The 24,768-nt window shown below is 41.1% G+C and overlaps 2 protein-coding genes across 4 annotated transcripts in view; one reads left to right on the plus strand and one right to left on the minus strand.

Moving 5' to 3' along the window:
- Positions 1–505: 505 nt before the first annotated feature.
- On the plus strand, positions 506–17,739 carry LOC133553506 (integral membrane protein 2A-like). The gene is made up of 6 exons (XM_061901777.1): positions 506–717; positions 919–1,056; positions 9,115–9,300; positions 9,381–9,491; positions 13,832–13,976; positions 16,204–17,739. The coding sequence occupies exons 1-6, from the start codon at positions 649–651 to the stop codon at positions 16,296–16,298; spliced, it is 744 nt and encodes a 247-aa protein (XP_061757761.1). The 5' UTR covers positions 506–648; the 3' UTR covers positions 16,299–17,739.
- Positions 11,179–24,768, minus strand: part of gpr174 (G protein-coupled receptor 174) — a 35,647-nt gene continuing 22,057 nt past the window's right edge. For 2 of the 3 annotated variants that reach the window (XM_061901776.1, XM_061901775.1), the window contains one exon: positions 16,236–24,544. In XM_061901776.1, coding sequence (XP_061757760.1) covers positions 23,744–24,544 — 801 coding nt within the window. In that variant the 3' untranslated portion in view covers positions 16,236–23,743. Of the gene's footprint in view, positions 13,202–16,235; positions 24,545–24,768 lie in introns of those variants that run through there. The other variant, XR_009806928.1, reaches the window with a different exon arrangement.

Here is a 24,768-nt window from a genome sequence, read left to right on the forward strand (position 1 = left end):
GAATGCAGCTGAGATTGGCTCCAGCGCCCCCCGTGATCCCAAAAAGGGAATAAGCGGTAGAAATGGATGGATGGATGAATTTTTATACACAATTTTTTTACACTGACCTTTTTATTCAATTCAAGTGTCATCCAAATTTAATGTGCAAAATTCAGTCCACAAAATACAAACGAAAAAAATGTAGTTGCATAAATTCAGTGTCTAAAAAAAGGTAAAAAAAAAAAAAAAAAAGTAAATTAGCCTTCATATTTCTACCATTTTCTCCACATAATGTTGGTAGTGTCCACTAGCAGCCAGTAGATGGCGCCAAACACAGTTTATGTTTATTAAGAACACGAAAAACTAAAAGCAACTAATAGTAAGTAACTTATTTGAGTGGAACTATAAATATCACCAGGGTTGCAAAAATAAAAAATAAAAATATACCATACATGCAGTTTTACGCGTATAGATTTTTTTAAGGGTTTTGTTTTGGCTGCCATCTTTAATCCCTCGGCCACCGGAAGTTGTCGCTAAACCGAGGCTGCAAAGTGCGTCACAACGAGGATCTTGCAGATAACACTGAGCCGGACAGCGTCGCGTGCAGACATCTCCGCTTCCCTTTTTTTTTCCTACGTTTGGAAATAAAACCATTTTCTTCGCGGAAATATGGTGAAGATTGCTTTTAACCCGGCGTTGGCGCAGAAAGCTATCGGAAAGGAGCCCGTCGCGGTGAAGGTGAGCACACGTCTAACGGCTGATACTAAAACTGCTAGCGGGCCTGCACCGGCTGCAGGGACGAGATGCGGTCAGCTTGGCGGCTTTGCACTTTCATGCAATGTGCACGAATGTGCAAATGTCGAGCATTGGGCTGTGAACAGAGATGCATGCATGGAACGTGTTTGATTACAAAATGTGTGTGTGTGTGTGTGTGTGCAGGACCCGGAGCTGGGTGCAGCTCCAATAGGCATCGCAGGTTCCACAGGTCGCTGCTTGGTAACACTGCTGGGCATCGCCTTCATCCTTAGTGGACTCATCGTGGGGGGAGCTTGTCTCTATCGCTATTTCACCCCCAAGGTACATTTGTATTTCTCTATACCTGTATTCTCTACCTATCCCATACTCATACTTGCCAACCTTGAGACCTCCGAATTCAGGAGATTTGGGCTGGGGGTGTATATAGTTTCAAGTATTTCTTATACATATATATCAGGGGTCGGCAACATGCGCCACCGGAGCCGCATTCGGCTTTTTGGTCACTCTAATGTGGCTCAGCTGCATAATCAACGACCCCCCGATTATTTCGAGAGGTTTCCGGAGTTTGGTGCCTCTCCCGGGAATCATTTGGGGACAACATTCTCCGGTCTACATTATTGAGTGCGTGCTGGATATACTTTTAACTTCCTCTTTAACATGTTGTCGCGCACGCTTTTACACGTGATATACGCAGCTCATGTCAACGCACGCACATACCTGCAAGGCATTCTTGTTCAACAGCCATACAGGTTACACTGAGGGTTGTAATATTAACAACTTTAACACTCCTACTAATATGCGCCACACTGTGAACCCACACCATACAGGAATGACAAACACATTTTGGGAGAACATCCGCACTGTAAGACAACATAAACACAACAGTACAAATACCCACAATCCCATGCATCCCTGAGTCTTCCTGGCTACGTTATACACACCCGCTAGCATCAAACCCCAGGGTTTGAGTCAGGGATGCATGGGATTGTGGGTATTTGTACTGTTGTGTTTATGTTGTCTTACAGTGCGGATGTTCTCCCAAAATGTGTTTGTCATTCTTGTATGGTGTGGGTTCACAATGTGACGCATATTAGTAAGAGTGTTAAAGTTGTTTATATTACAACCCTCAGTGTAACCTGTATGGCTGTTGAACAAGTATGTCTTGCAGCGTTGAGCGTGCGTCTGCAGGAGCCACATACAACGTGTAACTGGGCTGGTAAGCTGTTTGTGCATGTTGTAGAGGGCGTTAAAGGCAACGCTTTCATAGCACGCCCTTATTATTAATGTGTGGATGAACATCATCAGATATTCGCGAGAATAGATACTTTGAGAATTCGGGAACCTCCGGAAAATATGGGAGGGTTGCCAAGTGTAATGCTTTTATTTATAAATGGTTGATTTTATAAAGGCTAGTAAGGTACCTTACTAGCCTTTTTAAAATCAACCATTTATAAATACATGTCAGTAGGCTAAATGAACCTCTTCAACGTAAGTGTAATGCTGTCAAGCGGCATTCATGTAAAACTCGCGGGCCGCACTAACATTAAATTTTCTCATTAAAGTGTGGGCCGCGTGTCTGAAACCCCTGGTTTATACACAGCACAAATAAAAATAAAAAAATCTGTATGCAGCATTATTTAATTTTAAATTTCAAAAGAGTTTTGCGGCTCCCATTGTTTTCTTTATTTTGTGAAATGGGTCAACATGGCTCTTTGAGTGGTAAAGGTTGCCGACCGACCCATATATATATATATATATAACAGTCACTGTTCTGCGTTGTCTTTTTTCGTGATGAACACACAGGATTCGAGTTGAGGATTTATTCACCAGCTTTTTTATAGGGACAAAAAGAAAAGGGTGTCACATACAGTCCACACTATCTCTCTCCACAGCTGCAAGAGTCAGTGCTCACTCACGCTCAAACTCAACTTATGCTTACATATGGAAACAACAATAATAATAAAATAATAACAATAATAAAAAGGCAAACAAAGCAAAAAATTGTCCAAAAACAAATTAATTGAAATAAAAAACAGTATATAAAGTATATACATCAGCAGACAGCAAAAATATACATTAGGAAAAAAAAAAGGTCCTCACCTCTTTTTTCCCCAACTCACATTAACTCATTTTATATTTTTTTACTACAAAAAACAATGCCAAAACTTATTAAAAGACATACCTTTTTCATAGGGAGAAAAAGAAAAGGGCGTCACATACAGTCCACAGTATCACTCTCCACTACAGAATAAAGAAAGATGAAAAAAACACACACACATTAATGGCACAGCAGCACACATGTCCACACAAACTCAGCAGAGTCCCCTCGACCCGTGCACAAACTCACATGACCAGGAAACCCCGCAGCAACTGCTGCTAGCATTAAGCTAATCCACACATCATTTAGCAAATAAGTCCGTTTTTTACAACACTTTAATAAAACGAAAATTTGGGAATTTAACCCGCATGCTTAACAGCATGCCACAAAACAGTGTGCACTTTAAAAATACTTTAAAAGTGACAAGCAAAAAGTTTATAAAAAAATAAAATGAGAGAGACATAAACATGAATTACCAGCTGCAGGAGTCAGTGCTCACTGAAGCTGGTCACACAGGTGCAACGCCAAATCACCCCCCCGGGAAACAAAATAGAGCGGAACCTATTTACAATGACAGACACTTTTGGGGAAGTCAATGGATAAGTCTGATCTACAAAAGTTGCAGGCAGCATACCCCTTCTCCTTAGAGCTGTCCTGGGTGAACTGAAATTATTTTTTTCCAATCATTTTGGAACTTGCAAGCTACTTCTTCTTCTTACTCGTCGTCGCCATGTCTCTTCTTCGTTTTTCTGCTTCGTCTCTGTTATGTTTTTGGACATTACTACTTGCCGTAGTTTTGAAGCAATGCGCAATGGGAGTCAGATTGTTGTGTGTCAGTGTATTAACGTGCCGGCTGGAATAAACACACGCTGAGAAATAGCTCTGTGCCTGCCTGCTTTATGGGTTATAGATACACCTATGGATAAGGCAGACATATATAATAGACTCTTTTTCAGGTGAGAGATGATGCTAAATGAAGGCCTTTAGGCACGCCCCCAATATTGTTTTCCGGGTGGAAATCGGGAGAAATTTGGGAGAATGGTTGCCCCGGGAGATTTTTGGGAGGGGCACTGAAATTCGTGAGTCTCCCGGCAAAATCGGGAGGGTTGGCAAGTATGACCTAACTCCCTCCTGTCCATCATATCACTCAATTAGTATGTGTATTAGACCAGTGGTCCCCCAACCGCCGGTCAGTGACGCATTATCTACTTTCTACTATACATTAGTATCGCGGTATTATACTAATACCGGTATAGCGTACAACCCTAATGTGATGTATCACCTATAACCCATTAGACACTAAAGCCCCAAATAAACTACCACTTCTAGCAAAACTGAGTAAAATCTAAAGTCTATGGAGAGCTTTTTTTGCAAAGGGAAAAGGCCAGGGGCTCCCACTAATTCAACAGTATGGTGAATTTTTTTCTGTATTATTTTTTCATGCACTTATTGGCTATATTTATCTGGCACAAGTGGAAGGCCGGTCCGTGAAAATAATGCCTACAATAAACCGGTCCCCGGTGCCTAAAGGTTGGGGGCCCCTGTATTAGACTATAAGGGTGTTAAATGAAGATAATATCAATGCAAAATGATAAAGAGAATTTATATTACATTTCCTTGGAAAAGTGTTTCCTATTTTAAATACATGTATTGTTGCCTGCAGCAAAAGCATCTTAGTCACAACTACTTTTTAGGTTTATTAGTTGTTTTTTTTTGTTTAATTAGTTAAGCTGTCTAACAAGGGAATGGGGAATGCACAACAATAACTAAATATGAAATAACGTTTTTTTAATTGGCATTTTTTTCAAAGATAATATTTTCTTTTATTTGTTGATCCCTTTTATTGATCCTTTTCGGGAAATTAAGGTCCCAAAATTAGCAACACCAAAACATTACACAGGACAGTGGACATATCAGAATAGCACAGAGTTAACAAATAATGAAAAATAGAATGATAAAAAATGTATACATTTTATTTCCGTGTTGGGCAGAATATCTTAATATTGCACATTGTATTACATTGTCTCTGTGCCCCGATTAATTATAATTCAAAAACAGAGGACAGATTTTCGGCACACATAAAACACAAAAAATATCACAATTAACATATTTGTGAACAATTCAAGGATTTTTATTTTTAATTTTTCAATGATATTTGTAACAACATTACAGTATAAGACAATGTCACAATATCAACAGAATACTTTATACTTTAATGCAGTTAGTGCCTTTTATGGCCTACTAAAAAATAAGGTAAAATAGTGCCAAATAAGTAAGCACAAGTCAAAATACTACTGCCATTTAAATCCATAGTCCTTTTGTCCCCCAAGCCCTACTTTGCCTAATAACCCTTTCTAAACAAGATTAGATTAGATTACATGCTTTTATTGTAATTGCACACGAAACACAATGAAACTTAGTTCAGAGTTTCATTTCTATTTGTCGCAGCATTGGGACATGCTTAAAGAAATGCTATACACATATATATATATATATATATATATATATATATATTAGGGGTGTTGGAAAAAATCGAATCGAATACGAATCGGATCGAATACGTTGTGCGATTCAGAATCGGTTCTCATTTTTAAAAATTTGATTAAAAAAAAATATATATATTTTATTTTATTATTATTTTTAATCAATCCAACATAACAATACACAGCAATACCATAACAATGGAATCCAATTCCAAAACCAAACCTGACCCAGCAACACTCAGAACTGAAAATAAACAGAGCAATTGAGGAGACACAAACACGACACAGAACAAACCAAAAGTAATGAAACAAAAATTAATATCATCAACAACAGTATCAATATTAGTTATAATTTCAGCATAGCAGTGATTAAAAATCCCTCATTGACATTATCATTAGACATTTATAAAAATAAAAAAAAGAACAATAGTGTCACAGTGGCTTACACTTGCATCGCATCTCATAAGCTTGACAACACACTGTGTCCAATATTTTCACCAAGATAAAATAAGTAATATTTTTGGTTCGTTTAATAGTTAAAACAAATTTACATTATTGCAATCAGTTGATAAAACATTGTCCTTTACAATTATAAAAGCTTTTAAAAAAAAATCTACTACTCTGCTAGCATGTCAGCAGACTGGGGTAGATCCTGCTGAAATCCTATGTATTGAATGAATACAGAATCGTTTTGAATCGGAAAAATATCGTTTTTGAAACGATAATCGAATCAAATCGAAAAAATCGATATATTATCGAATCGTGAACCCAAGAATCGATATTGAATCGAATCGTGGGACACAAAAAGATTCACAGCCCTAATATATATATATATATATATATATACATATATATATATATATATATATATATATACACACACACACACACACACACACACTGTTGGCGTTAACACACTTTTTGTGTCTTTTTACGCATTGAAATCAGATAGGACGTGCATTTCCGGAAGTCCACGCGTGCCAGGATGCAGATTTGTAACTTTTTTTTACCGAAGTTGCCTTCTCTGTGTCAAAACTCCGTTTTAATTTTTTATTGATTATCGCGTTCCGCCGGTGCTTTGTTTATATTTGCCGGGTCAAATTTCCGAACCTGTTTATTGCGTTTTTATTGGTCGGCTTCAAAGTAATGAACGTTCCGGTTTAATTTCCGAAATCTTGGTTTGCCAATAGTTTTATCAATTACCTCAGTTTGCACTTGGACAACTTTACCGTGAGGGTCTGTCAAAAGAAAGACTTCCTGGTAACCACTGAAGTGAGTGTTAAGTCAACCTTTTTAACTTTATCCTGTGCCATGTCTCCAGTAAATTACTTGTTTTAGTTTTCGTGAGTCCAAGGAAACTTCATCTTTATCTCCCGCTGGATCGACATTGTTCGAGGATGGAGACAGGCTAGCTGTTAGCTTCAAGCTCACCAGCACCAGACCAGACTTCTCCACCCCAAAAACATTCTTTGAAGGTCAACAAACGGGGCAAATATGTGTCTTTTGAAGTGTTAATGTGGGAGTGTTCAAAAGGAGTATCTTGGACAAGTGGCTGACAAGTTAGCAAGTGTCTCTGGCATCGCTGACAGTGATGTCATCATCGTCATTGTTTACTGAAGCAAAGATGCGGACTGTGGGTTATGACGAACGCGCATGCGTCGCCAGGCTGCTTTTTATCGATAGACTTATTAGATAACATTTTTTATTATCTATAATAGGATGTGTCAAAAGTGTGGCCCGAAAGCCATTTGCGGCCCGTAGCTAATTTTTTAAAGGCCCATGGCGCATTCTAAAAATACTATTTAAAATAAATAAAAACATTACAAAAGTTGAATGAAAAAGCTTAAAGGTGAAATGTAATTTAGAAAAAGTTTCAATGTTGACTAATAAAACAAAGCTGTTTTTTTCTTTAAAACTGGCATTGCTCATAACATAATATATATAATCAAAATCAATGTTTTTATCAATTATTGACCTCTGATTACTTCACATAAAATATGTGAAGTAAGTCGAGAAAATAAGTATTTGAACACCCTGCTATTTTGCAAGTTCTCCCACTTAGAAATCATGGAGGGGTCTGAAATTTTCACGGTAGGTGCATGTCCACTGTATGAGAGATAGCCTAAAAAGAAAAATCCAGAAATCACAATCTATGGTTTATTAACAATTTATTTGTGCGATACAGCTGAAAAAAAGTACTTGAAGACCAACATTAATATTTGGTAGGGTAGCCTTTGTTTGCAATTACAGAGGTCAAACATTTCCTGTAGTTCTTCACCAGGTTTGCACAGACTGCCCACTCCTCCACACAGATCTTCTCTAGATCAGTCAGGTTTCTGCGCTGTCGCTGAGTAACACAGACCCCACCATGATTTCTAAGTGCGAAAACTAGCAAAATAGCAGGGTGTTCAAATACTTATTTTCTTCACTGTGTGTATGTATATATATATATATATATATATATATATATATATATATATATATATATATATATATATATATATATATACATACACATACACGGGACGGCGTGGCGCAGTGGAAGAGTGGCCGTGCGCAACCCGAGGGTCCCTAGTTCAAATCCCACCTAGTACCAACCTCGTCACGTCCGTTGTGTCCTGAGCAAGACACTTCACCCTTGCTCCTGATGGGTGCTGGTTGGCGCCTTGCATGGCAGCTCCCTCCATCAGTGTGTGAATGTGTGTGTGAATGGGTAAATGTGGAAGTAGTGTCAAAGTGCTTTGAGTACCTTGAAGGTAGAAAAGCGCTATACAAGTACAACCCATTTATATATATATATATATATATATATATATATATATATGTATATATATATATGTGTGTATATATATATATATATATATATATATATATATATATATATATATATATATATATATATATATGTATGTATGTATGTATGCAAAATATGAAATGTGTGTATATATATATCATATTTTGCATATGTTGTGTGTTTGCCATAAAAAAAAACAAAGTTTTGTTTAACAAAAAGGGCAGAAAACTAAAAAATAAACAGCATAAAAAAAATAATGATAAAAACTTAGAATTGACAGATCTGAAGTTGATGTAGACCAGGGGTGTCAAACTCATTTTAGCTCAGGGGCCGGATGGAGGAAAATCTGTGGACACGGGCTGGACTAATAAAATCATGGAATTAAACCAAAAAAATAAGGAAAACTTCTTTGTCTTATTTGGCCAAAAATAGAACAAACACAGTATGAAACTATGACAATAAAAATATAGACCAAAAATACTGGCAGCGGTAAAGTTTAGATGCATGAAGGAAAGAAGAAAGTGAATGAATGTTTCTAACTGAATACATTTAACACATATGCATTTAATACAAAAGACAACACACATGCATATGTGTTGTCTTTTGTATTATTTTTTTAAATAAATTAACGTTTTCCATAACATAATATATGATGTGAGATATAACAGGATAATGCATACATTTATGATTTGTTTTCAAAATGCTTACAAAAAATTGGGACCCCATTTTTTGCGCCAAGTTAAACAGTTTATGAAGCAACCACCCAATAAGCATGTTGGGGTCAATTAGGCCTTATTTAGAGCACTCTGGCTCCCCCTAGTGGCCTAAATAATACATGCTGTAAACACATTTGAGTTAATGCGTAGACTCCCTGCCACTGTGCATACTTACTGACACACACTTGAAGAACCCCATCAGTACCCAATGATTGATACCTCTTAACCTAAATCTGCTGTCTTTTATGCACTCAAAGATGCTATTTTTCTCTCACCTGTGTCGTCCAGAGGCTGTATCACGGGGCTATGCAGTTCAGTGACGTGTCTGCTGGGGGCGATGTCGAGAGCCGGCCATACTATCTCCCAAGGGTGGAGGAGGAGGTGGAGATTTCGGACAGCATGGCCGTCATCAGCGTCCCTCCGCCCCGCTTCAGGGCCGGAGACCCCGCCTACATCCTCCACGACTTCAACAGGGTGAGGGAGGGAGGGAGGGCCACACCTGTCAATGTAATGCTCCAATATGGTCCTGATGTGTGTGCGTGTGTCTTGTGCAGAAGCTGACCGCGTATCTGGACCTGACTCTGAGGACCTGCTTTGTGATCCCACTGAACACATCGGTGGTGCTGCCCCCACAGGATCTCATCGACCTCTTCTCACAGTTGATGGCGAGTACAGACATGAACACACCGCCTGAAACTCAATCTTACCTGCGCTAATCCAGAGATTTAAAATCATTTCAGATAGTGTGCTTTAATCCCGGCATGTCTGTCTGTAACAAAATACAAATGAAGCACAAATGACACGTCTCTATGCCCAGGCTGCACTTGTATTAATGTTGTGTTCAAATGCTCCGTGTCGTGATCGGCCATCTGGCCGTCATGGGTCTGCCGAGAAAAAATCCTGCCCTTTGGCAAGTCAAAAGTAATTGAGGACGTCTGCATGGAGCATATTTGCCAACCTTGAGACCTCCGATTTCGGGATTTGGGGGGTGGGGGGCGTGGTCAGGGGTGGAGGCGGAGGTGTGGTTTAGGGGCGGGGCTGGGGTGGAGGGCGTGGTTAAGAGGAGAGTATATTTACAGCCGAAATTTTTATATTGGCTGTAATTAATATATATATATATATATATATATGTATATATATATATATATATATATATATATATATATATATATATATATATGTGTATATATATGTGTATATATATATATATATGTATATGTATGAAATACGTAACTTTCAGTGAATTCTAGCTGTATATATTTATTTTATTCTATATATAAGTAAAATAAATACTTGAATTTCAGACGGCACCTATCAAATACACAGTAATAAAAAAACAGTACTAACTGTACTGTGCTTGCTGTTTACTAAAAAAAACAACAACAACAACACTTACCTTTCACTATTTGAGTAACGTCACTTGAGTTTCCAGAAGATGGCGCCAGTATGTGCTTTGCCCCTTTCCCACTGATATGATCAACTTCGACGTTGGTTTTTCGACGTCCCAGTCAGCTTTTTCACCTGGTCGGATTCCTGCCTTCCTTTCCCGCCTCGTGGCTCCTCTACCCCGCCGCCTGCGGGCTGTGTGTCGGGCCCCACCTGGATTAGCTGCGCCCTTGGACGTGCTGGCCCCAGCCAGGTTCGGTCTTGTGAACGCAAGATCTTTGACAAACAAAACGTTTATCCTGAAGGCGGACTTGACTTCCTCTGTGTGACGGAAACATGGCTGACAGCCGGTGAGTCCGTCCCTCTTAATGAACTTCTGCCTCCGGAGTGTTCCTACTTTAATTCTCCGCGGTTGTCCGGTCGAAAAGGAGGAGAATTAGCAGTCGTTTTTAAAAATGACTTTAAATGCCTTCAGATCCGCCTGCAATCCTCCTTTTCAAGCATCGAATTGTGCATGTTTGGGCTGGAGAGGGCGTGGCCTCCAGCTCCTGCTGAATTTCGGGAGATTTTCGGGTGGTTTTTGGGAGAGGCGCTGAATTTCGGGAGTCTCCCGGAAAATCCGGGAGGGTTGGCAAGTATGGCATCGAGGGACCCTCTAATCCTGACATTTATACATATTTCATAGTTTTGCACCTAAAAGTTTACAGGTAGAATAGACACAGTAGTGACTCTAGTTTGGTTTTCTAACGAGTTTCAGCACATTTTGGAACGCCCACTTTTATCTCCCAAATGCATCAGCCGGCTGACGTCATTTACAGCAGTGGTCCCCAACCACCGGTCCGGGGACCGTGACGCTACCGGGCCGCGCAGAAACATTTATTAACTTCTAAACTACCCCATTTGGTCCAACTTGTCTTTCGCCTGTCCCACTAAACACACCAATAATATTCTTAATGGATGTATATTACAACTCCTCTCTGGGAAAATGCACTTTAATGGACATAACCAAATGTTAATGTGCCAGATTGTAGCCAAAGGCTAACTTTTCTTGCAACTTTTTTTGGGGGGTTTTTATGTGCCGCAAGTAGAAAGCCGTGTAAACGATGCATATATTAAACAGGTCTCTTGTGGAAAAAAGTTTGGGGAACCCTGATTTACAGAAGACTGTAGGCAAGTTCATATGTGTTTTGGTAGCATCTTGATCCCAAATTAATGACTTTGTGCGCAGGATTATTGACAAATGGCGGGGCGGTATAGCTTTGTTGGTAGAGTCGCCGTGCCAGCAACTTGAGGATTCCAGGTTCGATCCCCGCTTCTGCCGTTGTATCCTTGAGCAAGACACTTTACCCACCTGGTCCCAGTGCCACCCACACTGGTTTAAAGGCCTACTGAAATGATATTTTCTTATTTAAAGGGGATAGCAGGTCCATTCTATGTGTCATACTTGATCATTTCGCAATATTGCCATATTTTTGCTGAAAGGATTTAGTAGAAAACATTGACGATAAGGTTCGCAACTTTTGGTCGCTAATAAAAAAGCCTTGCCATTACCGGAAGTCGCAGAAGATGACGTCACCCGTGTGAGGGCTCCTCACATCTTCACATTGTTTATAATGGGAGCCTCCAACAAAAAGAGCTATTCGGACCGAGAAAACAACAATTTCCCCATTAATTTGAGCGAGGATTAAAGATTTGTGGCTGAGGATAATGATAGCAAAGGACTAGAAAAAAAAAAATAAAGTAAAAAAAAAAAAAAAAAAGGCGATTGCATTGTGAGCGATTCAGAAGTATTTAGACACATTTACTAAGATAATTATAGGAAATCCCTTATCTTTCTATTGTGTTGCTAGTGTTTTAGTGAGATTATATAGTACCGTAAAGTCGGAGGGGTGTGTCCACGGGTGTCTTGACGCCCGTCTCTGAGGGAATTAGTCATGGCGGCATCAGCACGACAGAAGTTCCGCTGATCTCCGGTAAGAGGCGACATTTTACCACAATTTTCTCACCAAGTGGTCGGGATCCGTGTTCGTTTCACCGGTCTGATCCATAGTAAAGCTTCACCTCCGGGAATTTTAAACAAGGAAACACTGTGTGTTTGTGTGGCTAAAGGCTAAAGCTTCTCACCTCCATCTTTCTACTTTGACTTCTTCATTATTAATTGAACAAAGTGCAAAAGATTCAGAAACACAGATGTCCAGAATACTGTGTAATTGCGCGATGAAAAGAGATTACTTTTAGCCGCTAGTGGTGCTGCGCTAACATGCCCCCTCCAACTTGAGACATTAAGCGCACACATCATCATTCCGTGACAGTTTTAACAAGAAACTCCGCGGGAAATTTAAAATTTTAATTTAGTAAACTAAACTGTCCGTATTGGCATGTGTTGCAATGTTGATATTTCATCATTGATGTATAAACTATCAGACTGTGTGGTCGGTAGTAGTGGGTTTCAGTAGGCCTTTAAATGTAACTTAGATATTGGGTTTCACTATGTAAAAGCGCTTTGAGTCACTAGAGAAAAGCGCTCTATAAATATAATTCACTTCACTTCACAAATATGTCTCCTAGCTGCATTGTTGGAGGTTGTAGCAAAACAAGAAAAGAAGGGATCAGCCTGCATACATTACCAAATGATAGAAATATGAGAAAAGTATGGACCTCTCCATTCAATGGTTGGATGGATTTTAATGATCCTGACTTCAACGAAGGAGGTTTGGGATGGAAAAATAAATGATAAATGGGTTGTACTTGTATAGCGCTTTTCTACCTTTCAAGGTACTCAAAGCGCTTTGACACTACTTCCGCATTTACCAATTCACACACTGATGGAGGGAGCTGCCATGCAAGGCACCAACCAGCACCCATCAGGAGCAAGGGTGAAGTGTCTTGCTCAGGACACAACGGACGTGACGAGGTTGGTACTAGGTGGGGATTGAACCAGTGACCCTCGGGTTGCGCACGGCCACTCTCCCACTGCGCCACGCCGTCCCTAACAAGAGGAGAAAGACTAAGTCAGAACCTACAGAGAAAGAAGGGCAGACCTGGCACTCAAAAACGCCAGTATTCTTTTTTGTGTCCTCTTCTGCTGATGTTTTCCCTCAAGATGCTTGAGGAAATGCTAAAAGAGCATGAGGGAACACAGGCTATGGTGTCTATGGAATGGCAGGAAAGTCCAAAAAATAATATATTTATTTCCTGCTCAAAATGTCAACCATATCAGTTATGAAGTATGGACTTGATCCACACTGTCTACGTGGATAAATGGGTTCTCGTTCTGTTGATGACGTCACAACAAAAGGGGGGCGGCATTTTAAATTTGACAATGGAAAGGGGGTGTGTACAGGTATTTATTAATATTAAAAACATAATTTATATTATGGGAAATCATTGCCAGATTTATTTTTAGACACATAAGATACATAAAGAGAACTTGTTAGTGAAATGTTGATTATCCAGACGCCATGGATCCCAAGTACGAGAAAAATCAAGGTATATAGATGTAGGGTGAGACTGATTGTCGTTGTCTACACCATCTAGAAATGTAAGAACTGTAGTTTTTTCGTATTAAATTGGAGTGTGTGCATCAGCTGTTAGTACAATCTCCTGTACTTCTGTCCAGTCTGGCTCGTACCGCAGCTACCTGGTGCACGAGGACCTGGTGGTGACCGAGCGCATCGACGACATCAAACCTCTGGGCTTCTACATTCGCCGACTGTGCAACGGCAAGGACACCTACAAGATGGAGCGCCGTGCCAGCCTCCCAGGTCTGCATGTGACCGTTTCTTTTGACTTGTTTTGACAGTTGCGTAACTACAGTGGTGCCTCGGTTCTAAGTCAGTGATCCTCGACTCCTTGGTAGCTATTAAACTGTGTGACATTATCACTGGAGGACGAGGAACAGCTAGAAATGCTACACTACACAGCATAGGAGGATACATAAAGCATAGTTAACCGCTAAACTAGAACTCTTGAATGTAAACAGGGTTGAGCGGAGCCATACCAATTTTAACAAAAAATGTATTGTATAGTGTAAGTATTGTATCAGTATGTGTTTGCTTAATGATCACATATGTTTTTATTGCCCTTGTTGTTAACAAACTCAAGAAATAAGAGCCAATAGTATTGTTTGCTTTTGTTTAATAATATTCTAATGAATTTTAAAAAATGCGTACGTAATAAAACAATTTAAATATTTGATATTGTTACATCACCATTCTGTGATTTTTCAGATTACAGCTGTCATAAAAAGTCAAATAATTTATTGATCCGGAAAAATTTGTATGTGATCGGTATGACCAATACTGCCCTTGTAACTACTTGGTATTGGATCGATACCCACATGTGTGGTGTCGCACAAAACTAATGTAAAGTATTGATACAGAAGGATAAGTGCTTATTGCATTTTAACAGGAGTGCAGGAAACCATGTTACAACAAAACATAACCAGCTATGAACAGTAAATTATCAAGTAGATTGATAATACATTTTAGAAAGTAATCCAACTGCAGATGACGCATCATGTTCCTGCATCCTGTACGTCAGAAGCCATATAAGGAGCCAGTGTGAAATGCTTCTTCACTATTTGTCTGCCAGACACAGTCATTTTCAGCTGTATTGATTATACAACGTATACAGAAATATGGATTTCAGGCCGTATCAATGTGGCCAAACATAGTTAAACATTAAAAACATAAATATTGATAAAATATGATGTTGTTGCAGGTACCGAACCACACCAGTTTCATAAGCTTATTCACCGAACCCTTCTTTAGTGAAAAATAAAATGCCATCCATCCATCCATCTTCTTCCGCTTATCCGAGGTCGGGTCGCGGGGGCAGCAGCCTAAGCAGGGAAGCCCAGACTTCCCTCTCTCCAGCCACTTCGTCTAGCTCTTCCCGGGGGATCCCGAGGCGTTCCCAGGCCAGCCGGGAGACATAGTCTTCCCAACGTGTCCTGGGTCTTCCCCGTGGCCTCCTACCGGTTGGACGTGCCCTAAACACCTCCCTAGGGAGGTGTTCGGGTGGCATCCTGACCAGATGCCCGAACCACCTCATCTGGCTCCTCTCGATGTGAAGGAGCAGCGGCTTTACTTTGAGTTCCTCCCGGATGACAGAGCTTCTCACCCTATCTCTAAGGGAGAGCCTTGCCACACGGCGGAGGAAACTCATTTCGGCCGCTTGTACCCGTGATCTTATCCTTTCGGTCATGACCCAAAGCTCATGACCCTAGGTGAGGATGGGAATGTAGATCGACCGGTAAATTGAGAGCGTTGCCTTCCGGCTCAGCTCCTTCTTCACCACAACAGATCGGTACAACGTCCGCATTACTGAAGACGCCGCACCGATCCGCCTGTCGATCTCACGATCCACTCTTCCCCCACTCGTGAACAAGACTCCTAGGTACTTGAACTCCTCCACTTAAAATAAAATAAAATAAAATAAAATGTGTTTTTTTTTTTTCAAATTCAAGACAAAGTTATATGTTTTTGGTACAATGTGGCTATACCGCGGGGCGGTATAGCTCGGTTGGTAGAGTGGCCTTGCCAGCAACTTGAGGGTTCCAGGTTCGATTCCCGCCATCCTAGTCACTGCCGTTGTGCTCTTGGGCAAAACACTTTACCCACCTGCTCCCAGTGCCACCCACACTGGTTTAAATATAACTTAGATATTGGGTTTCACTATGTAAAGCGCTTTGAGTCACTAGAGAAAAGCGCTATATAAATATAATTCACTTCACTTCACTTATTGTCAGTTAAATAGTCAAAGAGAGAATCACACGCTCAACCCCAACAAAAAGCTCCTAAAATACTCCTCAAATGTCTTCCAAGCCAGCAGGTCAGATAATCATTGTTGAAAATAAATTTGACCGCATGTCTGCTGTTAGCAAACAAATATTGCACTCCGTTTTGTCTCAGTTGCTTATAATCCCCACATTGAGACAGAAACATCCAATCAGCTTCATCTCACTAACTGACTTGTTGTCTCCGCCAGGTGGAGGCATCCATAAGCGCTCCGCAGAAGAGTGTTTCACCATCCATCACTTTGAAAACAAGTTCGTAACCGAGACCCAGATCTGCAAGGCTTGAAGGGAAAAGTGTCTCCGAGTGTGACGGGCGTGCGAGCAAGAGGGAGAGAGTTGGCATAGGATGAAAGTGGAGGAGGAAACCCCGTTGAGCCGAGATTTCTGTTTTTATTTGCATTCCCCTGCTTCATCCCCCAGTGACTTGTGGATTTCAGTTCTAGCCTCCTCTGCTACGTTCTCCTCAACCCGTATTGGTCTTAGCTCTCAAGTATTAGTCTCGTGCTAACAAACGGCATTCCTCCTGTTAGCTGGGGATTTACTTAGGTTTCATTTCCTCTGTTGTGTTGCTGTACTTTCCTGCAGACTCAACTCATCGTTATGCATCTGGTGTTCAACATCTGACATTACAGCAGTGTGTGTGTGCGCGCGCGCCCTTGTGTGTGTGTGTGTGTGTGTGTGTGTGTACGTGTTATTTCGAGCAGCTTTGCAAACTTACAAGGAGATGTACAGAATTCTACTATGTATTCTATTCTTATGTTATACTACAATAGCACTAATCACCGTGGAAATGTCAGTTGCTGTCGTACGCTGTCCTTTCCTGGAAGTCTGCTGTCCTGCTGTATGATGTGTTTCTAATGATGAAGTATAGCTCCCTCTAGGACTAAGTGCTTGTGTTCAACCTCTTTTTTTGTCCAAATGCTCACTTAAAAAGTGTGATATTGTTTTCTTTTAGTCAGATCATTTGAACTACTGTATCGTGTCCCGGCAGTCCTCACAAGGCGTAATAAATAAGTTTGTGTATATTCAGTATTCCCTGTACGCAGGGCCGCCCCTCCCTAAACGCAGATAGCCAACTGTGCTTAGGGCCCCGCGATCCATGCAAGCGTGAGTGAGTAAGCTCATGTAAAATGTCAGGTAATGACTGACAAATATTCCGAGCCACTTCCTGCTCTGTCACCGGTGAGAGTATGTTGGCAAATTACCCCAGATAATCTCATTGACCCCAAGTGGTGCACAGAGTTTAAAGTGCTGGGCTGGTAAACAGGGGAGCTGTTTTAATCATGTTATATTTTGCACTTTAGAAAAATAATAATTGAACAACTTATTTCCCATAAATTAATTTTAGTATTAAACAGCTTTCAAGTGAAATTTAAGTTTGATTAAGGAAAGTATAAAGATGGTTTCACATGAATAAACCAGTGAAACATTTTTGTATTTGGGGGCCCCCAATTTAGGTAGGAGCGGCCTTGCCTGTATAGATATTGGAACCTCCTATTTGCATTGAGTTGTGTCAGAAATGTAATAATTTGGACTTTAATAAGAATACTTATCGGTGTTTGGCAGTGACAAACGAAGAGACCCATCACAGGAAGACAATCACACAGGAAGTGTGCGTTTTATCCCAACTTTGTAACAGGAGTGATTACATGAATATTAGATACAACACAGATGTGTAGATATGATCTCACTTTGTTTGGTGAATAAAGTAGAATTGACCTACTTAATTCCGTGTTTTCTTGTCGTCATTGTGCACATGAAAGATGCATGTTGGGAAGCTGACACTAACTTTGGCGAAGTGGGCTCTAAATGCTGCTTCAGTGACTGTTTCCTCGCCAACTTTTACTTTACTTTTTGGAGCCAGTCGGGATGTAAAAACCTTTTTAAAGGCCTACTAAAATGAGATTTTCTTATTTATAATGGGATAGCAGGTCCATTCTATGTGTCATACTTGATCATTTCGCGTCATTGCCATATTTTTGCCGAAAGGATTTAATAGAGAACATCCACGATAAAGTTCGCAACTTTTGGTCGCTAACAGAAAAGCCCTGCCTTTACCGGATGTCGCAGACGATGACGTCACCCGTGTGAGGGCTCCTCACATCCTCACATTGTTTATAATGGGAGCCTCCAACAAAAAGAGCTATTTGGACCGAGAAAACAACAATTTCCCCATTAATTTGAGTGAGGATGAAAGATTCGTGTTTGAGGATATTGATAGCGACAGACTAGAAAAAAAATAAATCAAGTTAAAAAAAAAAAAAAAAAACCCGATTGCTGGGACGGATTCAGATGTTTTTAGACACATTTACCAGGACAATTCTGGGAAATCCCTTACCTTTCTATTGTGTTGCTAGTGTTTTAGTGAGTTTAATAGTACCTGATAGTCGGAAGGGTGTGTCCATGGGTGTCTTGTGGCCAGTGTCTGATGGAAGTCGACGGCAGCTGTACGGACGGCGCAAGCTCAGCTGATCTCCGGTAAGAAGCGACTTTTTACCACAATTTTCTCACCAAAAACTGCTGGTTGACATTTGGTCGGGATCCATGTTCGCTTGACCACTCTAATCCATATTCACCTCTGGGAATTTTAAACAATGAATCACCGTGTGTTTGTGTGGCTAAAGGATAAAGCTTCCCACCTTCATCTTTCTACTTTGACTTCTCCATTATTAATTGAACAAATTGCAAAAGATTCAGCAACACAGATGTCCAAAATACTGAGTAATTATGCGGTTAAAGCTGACGACTTTTAGCTGTGTGTGTGCGCAGCGCTAATATTTCCTGACAGTCCGTGACGTCACGCGTACACGTCAGCATTCCGCGAGGTTTTCAACAAGAAACTTCCAGGAAATTTAAAATTGCAATTTAGTAGACATGTGTTGCAATGTTAATATTTCATCATTGATGTATAAACATATCAGACTGCGTGGTGGGTAGTAGTGGGTTTCAGTAGGCCTTTAAATGCAGTCTCACATTAAGTTTTGCATGAAAATTGCTTGTGCAGATGTATTTATTTATTTGATAGTCTGTGTTGTGGTGCATCTGCACTCATCCGATGGTGAGCGAATCTAATGTCAGGAAGATTACATTTAACAGTTTTAGAAACAGATTATGCTCCATGATGTTTTGTGTGTGTGTGTGTGTGTGTGTGTGTGTGTGTGTGTGTGTGTGTGTGTGTGTGTGTGTGTGTGTGTGTGTGTGTGTGTGTGTGTGTGTGTGTGTGTGTGTGTGTGTGTGTGTGTGTGTGTGTGTGTGTGTGTGTGTGTGGCTTCATGGTGGAAGAGGGGTTAGTGCGTCTGCCTCACAATGCGAAGTTCCTGCAGTCCTGGGTTCAAATCCAGGCTCGGGATCTTTCTGTGTGGAGTTTGCATGTTCTCCCCGTGACTGCGTGGGTTCCCTCCGGGTACTCCGGCTTCCTCCCACTTCCAAAGACATGCACCTGGGGATAGGTTGGTTGGCAACACTAAATTGGCCCTAGTGTGTGAATGTTGTCTATCTGTGTTGGCCCTGCGATGAGGTGGCGACTTGTCCAGGGTGTACCCCGCCTTCCGCCCGATTGTAGCTGAGATAGGCGCCAGCGACCCCGAAAGGGAATAAGCGGTAGAAAATGGATGGATGATTTCAGCATGGTTTAAAGTGGACCTATGACTTTAATCTACATTTAAAACACTTACTTCTTTGTGGTCAAGATTAAATATATTGGATATTCTTTGGTGTAAATTTAGCTTCTTTTTTTTTTTTTTTAAACACACTTTTATTGGAAGTTATTTCACAGGTTACAACAGTGGTTCTCAAACTTTGTTCAGTGATGTACCCCCTGTGAACATTTTTTTAATTCAAGTACCCCCTAATCAGAGCGAAGCATTTTTGGTTGAAAAAAAGATGTAAAGAAGTAAAATACAGCACTATGTCATCAGTTTCTGATTTATTAAATTTCTGTATAACAGTGCAAAGTATTGCTCATGTGTAGTGGTCTTTCTTGAACTATTTGGGGAAAAAAAGATATACAAATAACTAAAAACTTGTTGAAAAATAAACAAGTGATTCAATTATAAAGATTTCTACACATAGAAGTAATCATCAACTTAAAGTGCCCTCTTTGGGGATTGTAATAGAGATCCATCTGGATTCATGAACTCAATTCTAAAAAATTTTTCACAAAAAAAGAAATCTTTAACATCAATATTTATGGAACATGTCCACAAAAAATCTGGCCGTCAAAACTGAATATTGCATTGTTGCATTTCTTTTCACAGTTTATGAACTTACATTCATATTTTGTTAAAGTATTATTCAATAAATATATTTATAAAAGATTTTTTCAATATTTAAAAAAAATCTCACATACCCCTTGGCATACCTTCAAGTACCTCCAGGGGTACGCATACCCCCATTTGAGAACCACTGCTCTAAATCACTCCAAAAATGTATGCAACAACAGCCAACCATACTTCATTTACCTTCCAAGACCTGTATAACAACCAAAATATTGTGACATTATTGTAAGAGCAAACACATAGGAACTGTTTTTGTTGCGAAGTAACTCATTGACATACTTTTGAGTTTTTAACACACAACACAATGCCATAGGACACCAAATTTGTCAACACTGAATATTTCATTGTTGCATTTCTTTTCACAGTTTATGAACTTACATTCATATTTTGTTGAAGTGTTATTCAATAAATATATTTATAAAAGATTTTTGAAATGTTGCTATTTTTAGAATATTTAAAAAAAAATCTCTCGCACCCTTTGGTATACCTTCAAGTACCCCCAGGGGTACGCGTACCACCATTTGAGAACCACTGTGTTACGACATACCATTGTGACTTCCATTGTAATGTTTTCCGCCTTTTTTCGACCTCACCACCAATAAGAAACAAAATGTGAGGCAGCACGGTGGAAGAGGGGTTAGTGCGTCTGCCTCACAATACGAAGGTCCTGCAGTCCTGGGTTCAAATCCAGGCTCGGGATCTTTCTGTGTGGAGTTTGCATGTCCTCCCCGTGAATGCGTGGGTTCCCTCCGGGTACTCCGGCTTCCTCCCACTTCCAAAGACATGCACCTGGGGATAGGTTGATTGGCAACACTAAATTGGCCCTAGTGTGTGAATGTGAGTGTGAATGTTGTCTGTCTATCTGTGTTGGCCCTGCGATGAGGTGGCGACTTGTCCAGGGTGTACCCCGCCTTCCGCCCGATTGTAGCTGAGATAGGCGCCAGCGCCCCCCGCGACCCCGAAAGGGAATAAGCGGTAGAAAATGGATGGATGGATGGATGGAAACCACTTCCCACCCTTTCCAAAGTACACTGTTTAAATACCTTGAAATCGTCACCGCTATATTTTTTCAGACACGGTCGAAAATAAACTTCATAAACATTATATAGATTCACCTGATCAGTGGTCACAACATTAGGTACACTTGCCAATGGATTTACACTTGGTATTTACAGTATGTCACTGCATCCGTGTTGTACGCACGTCAAGATTTTTTGAAAAATAATTGTACAATTTCGGTTATTTCTCATAACCTGAATTGATGGGGGGGGGGTTTTCTTTCTGTCTGGCTAAGAGTTTGACTTACCGTATTTTTCGGACTATAAGTAGCAGTTTTTTTCATAGTTTGGCCGGGGGTGCGACATATACTCAGGAGCGACTTATGTGTGAAATTATTAACTCATTACCGTAAAATATCAAATAATATTATTTAGCTCATTCACGTAAGAGACAAGACCAGGGGTCGGGAACCTTTTTGGCTGAGAGAGCCATATATTAATTTTTTTTAACAGTGAATACAACTATATGCATGCATTTTTAAAAAAGACCAACAAGTACAATAAGTCTCTTATTCTTTTTAGTAACATTGTTATTCTGAGGCTAACCAAAAATAAATAAAATACTTCTTACCATTGGTCTGACTTCTTGAACAGGTGCGGTAGAAACCAGATGGATGGATGAAAATGCATGAGAAGGTTTTGTATTTTGAATGTTATTTTTGACACGATAAGTAATGAATAATCCCAGCGGAATTATTCATTACTTATCGTGTTAAGCAATGTCAGCTAAGATTTATCTGAGAGCCAGGTGCAGTCATCAAAAGAGCCACATCTGGCTCTAGAGCCATAGGTTCCCTACCCCAGGACTAGACGTATAAGATTTCATAGGATTTAGCAATTTAGTTCAAGTAGCTAGGAGTCTTGTTCAGGAGTGGGGGAAGAGTGGATCGTGAGATCGACAGGTGGATCGGTGCGGCGTCTTCAGTAATGCGGACGTTGTACCGATCCGTTGTGGTGAAGGAGGAGCTGAGCCGGAAGGCAAAGCTCTCAATTTACCGGTCAATCTACGTTCCCCTCCTCACCTATGGTCATGAGCTTTGGGTCATGACCGAAAGGATAAGATCACGGGTACAAGCGGCCGAAATGAGTTTCCTCCGCCGTGTGGCGGGGCTCTCCCTTAGAGATAGGGTGAGAAGCTCTGCCATCCCGGAGGAACTCAAAGTAAAGCCGCTGCTCCTCCACATCGAGAGGAGCCAGATGAGGTGGTTCGGGCATCTGGTCAGGAGGTCACCCGAACGCCTCCCGAGGGAGATGTTTAGGGCACGGGGAAGACCCAGGACACGTTGGGAAGACTGTCTCCCGGCTGGCCTGGGAACGCCTCGGGATCCCCCAGGAAGAGCTAGACGAAGTGGCTGGGGAGAGGGAAGTCTGGGCTTCCCTACTTGGGCTGAAGATGGATGGATGGATGGATGGATGGATGGATGGGATTTAACAATTAGGAGTGACAGATTGTCTGGTAAACGTATAGCATGTTCTATATGTTATAGTTATTTGAATGACTCTTACCATAATATGTTACGTTAACATACCAGGCACTTTCTCAGTTGGTTATCCGCTCGACATCCATTGCTTTCGGTCCCCTAGAGGGGAGGGGTTGCCCACATATGCAGTCCTCTCCAAGGTTTCTCATAGTCATCATTGTCACTGTCACCGACGTACCACTGGGGGGAGTTTTTCCTTGCCCTTATGTGGGCTCTACCGAGGATGTCGAGGTTTGTGCAGCCCTTTGAGACGCTAGTGATTTAGGGCTATATAAATAAGCATCGATTGATTATTTATGCGTCATATAACGTGCACTTGTTCAGCCTGTTTTTCACTATTCTTTATTTATTTTAAATTGCCTTTCAAATGTCTATTCTTAGTGTTGGGTTTTATCAAATACATTTCCCCAAAACATGCAACTTATACTCCAGTGCGACTTATGTTTTTTTTCCCTCTTTATTATGCATTTTCGGCAGGTGTGACTTATACTCCGAAAAATACGATAATGCCTCGATAAGTACGTCCACCTCGCAGTGACGTCACAACAGAGCCAGACTGCAAAACTCTGTGAACAGAGGCATCCAAAACCGTATGCAAGCTCATGTCAAAATGCATGAACATTAGGATTTTTAAGCTTTGTTTTAAATCAAAATCCAACAATTTTAGCATTTGTGAGTCAGAAAAGGTATAGGTTTAGGTTCTCTATAGGAGAATGGACAATGGACATAACATACCTTCTTTGTGTTTGCTGTGTTATTCCAAAAGTTCTGCTATGAACTGATGGATTCTTCTGCACTCATGCTCCATGGAGTCCTTTAATATCTCAGGGTTTAGTGGCTTGAAACACTCATGAAGTCTTCCACTCGTGGCAATCTTACTAGGCTTACTAGTCACTCCTGAAGTCCTTCGATCCGTCAAGAGTCATGCCTGCTGGCAGTCAAACTCTCCGGAACCAATATGTCTGGCTTGCTCAGTCGCTTCCAGAATTCATTAGTGGTGAAATAATACATGATGGGATCCAGGCAGCAGTTGAGGCTGGCCAAACAGAGTGTGACAGGGTGACATCTGAGAATCAGGTCCCTGAGGGCACAGCTGCTCAACACATTGGCCTTGGCCAAGAAATCCAGTGGCATGGTGAGGTGGTAAGGCGCAAAGCACACCAAGAAGACGGCGGCACAGCTCAGCACCATCCTCAACGCCCTGCGCTTCTCCCCTCTGTCGGGAACGGCACCAGCTTCGGCCCGGCGAAGGCTCCCGGCGGTCAGGCAGGTGCAGGCCAACACCAGAGTGAAGGGGATGATGAAGCCTAAGAGCTCCGCTATGAACAAGATACCCCAGGACGCTGATGCACCGACCATCTGCATGGGCAGCTCCGAAAAACACACCCTGTCAGGCCCAAGCATGGGAGCGCCCACCTCCGGGGGCAATAGAGCAGGGTTAGCGTCCGAGTGTCTCAGCAAGGGGAAGGCCAGGCAGCCCAGGTAGACCGAGAGCCAGCCCAAGGTGCATAGGACCACGTCCACCTTTCTCCTCGATGTGTTGTACCTCAGCGGCCGCATGATGAGCTCGCAGCGACGCAAGCTCACGCACACCAGGAAGAAGATGGAGGCGTACATGTTGACGTACTTCAGATAGAAGCAGATCATGCAGAGGGGGCGACCAAAGGGCCAGCTGTTGTTCAGGTAGTAGTAGATCCTCAGAGGCAGAGAAAGGACCTGAAGAGAGTGTTAGGAGTTGTCAGACCTGCATCATTCATCAAGCAATCATTCATTAAAGGGGAACATTATCACCAGCCCTATGTAAGCGTCAATATATACCTTGATGTTGCAGAAAAAAAGACCATATATTTTTTTAACCGATTTCCGAACTCTAAATGGGTGAATTTTGGCGAATTAAACGCCTTTCTATTATTCGCTCTCAGAGCGAATCACCTAGGTAG

Source organism: Nerophis ophidion, linkage group LG05 (assembly GCF_033978795.1).
Source record: "Nerophis ophidion isolate RoL-2023_Sa linkage group LG05, RoL_Noph_v1.0, whole genome shotgun sequence".
NCBI classification, from domain to species: Eukaryota; Metazoa; Chordata; class Actinopteri; order Syngnathiformes; family Syngnathidae; genus Nerophis; species Nerophis ophidion.

Excerpts from the sequence above, each read along its gene's own strand:
- LOC133553506 (XM_061901777.1), top strand. The coding sequence starts at position 649 with ATGGTGAAGATTGCTTTTAACCCGGCGTTGGCGCAGAAAGCTATCGGA. Across the intron at positions 718-918 it reads AGGAGCCCGTCGCGGTGAAG|GACCCGGAGCTGGGTGCAGC; the intron begins GTGAGCACACGT and ends GTGTGTGTGCAG. Across the intron at positions 9,301-9,380 it reads TCCTCCACGACTTCAACAGG|AAGCTGACCGCGTATCTGGA; the intron begins GTGAGGGAGGGA and ends TGTCTTGTGCAG.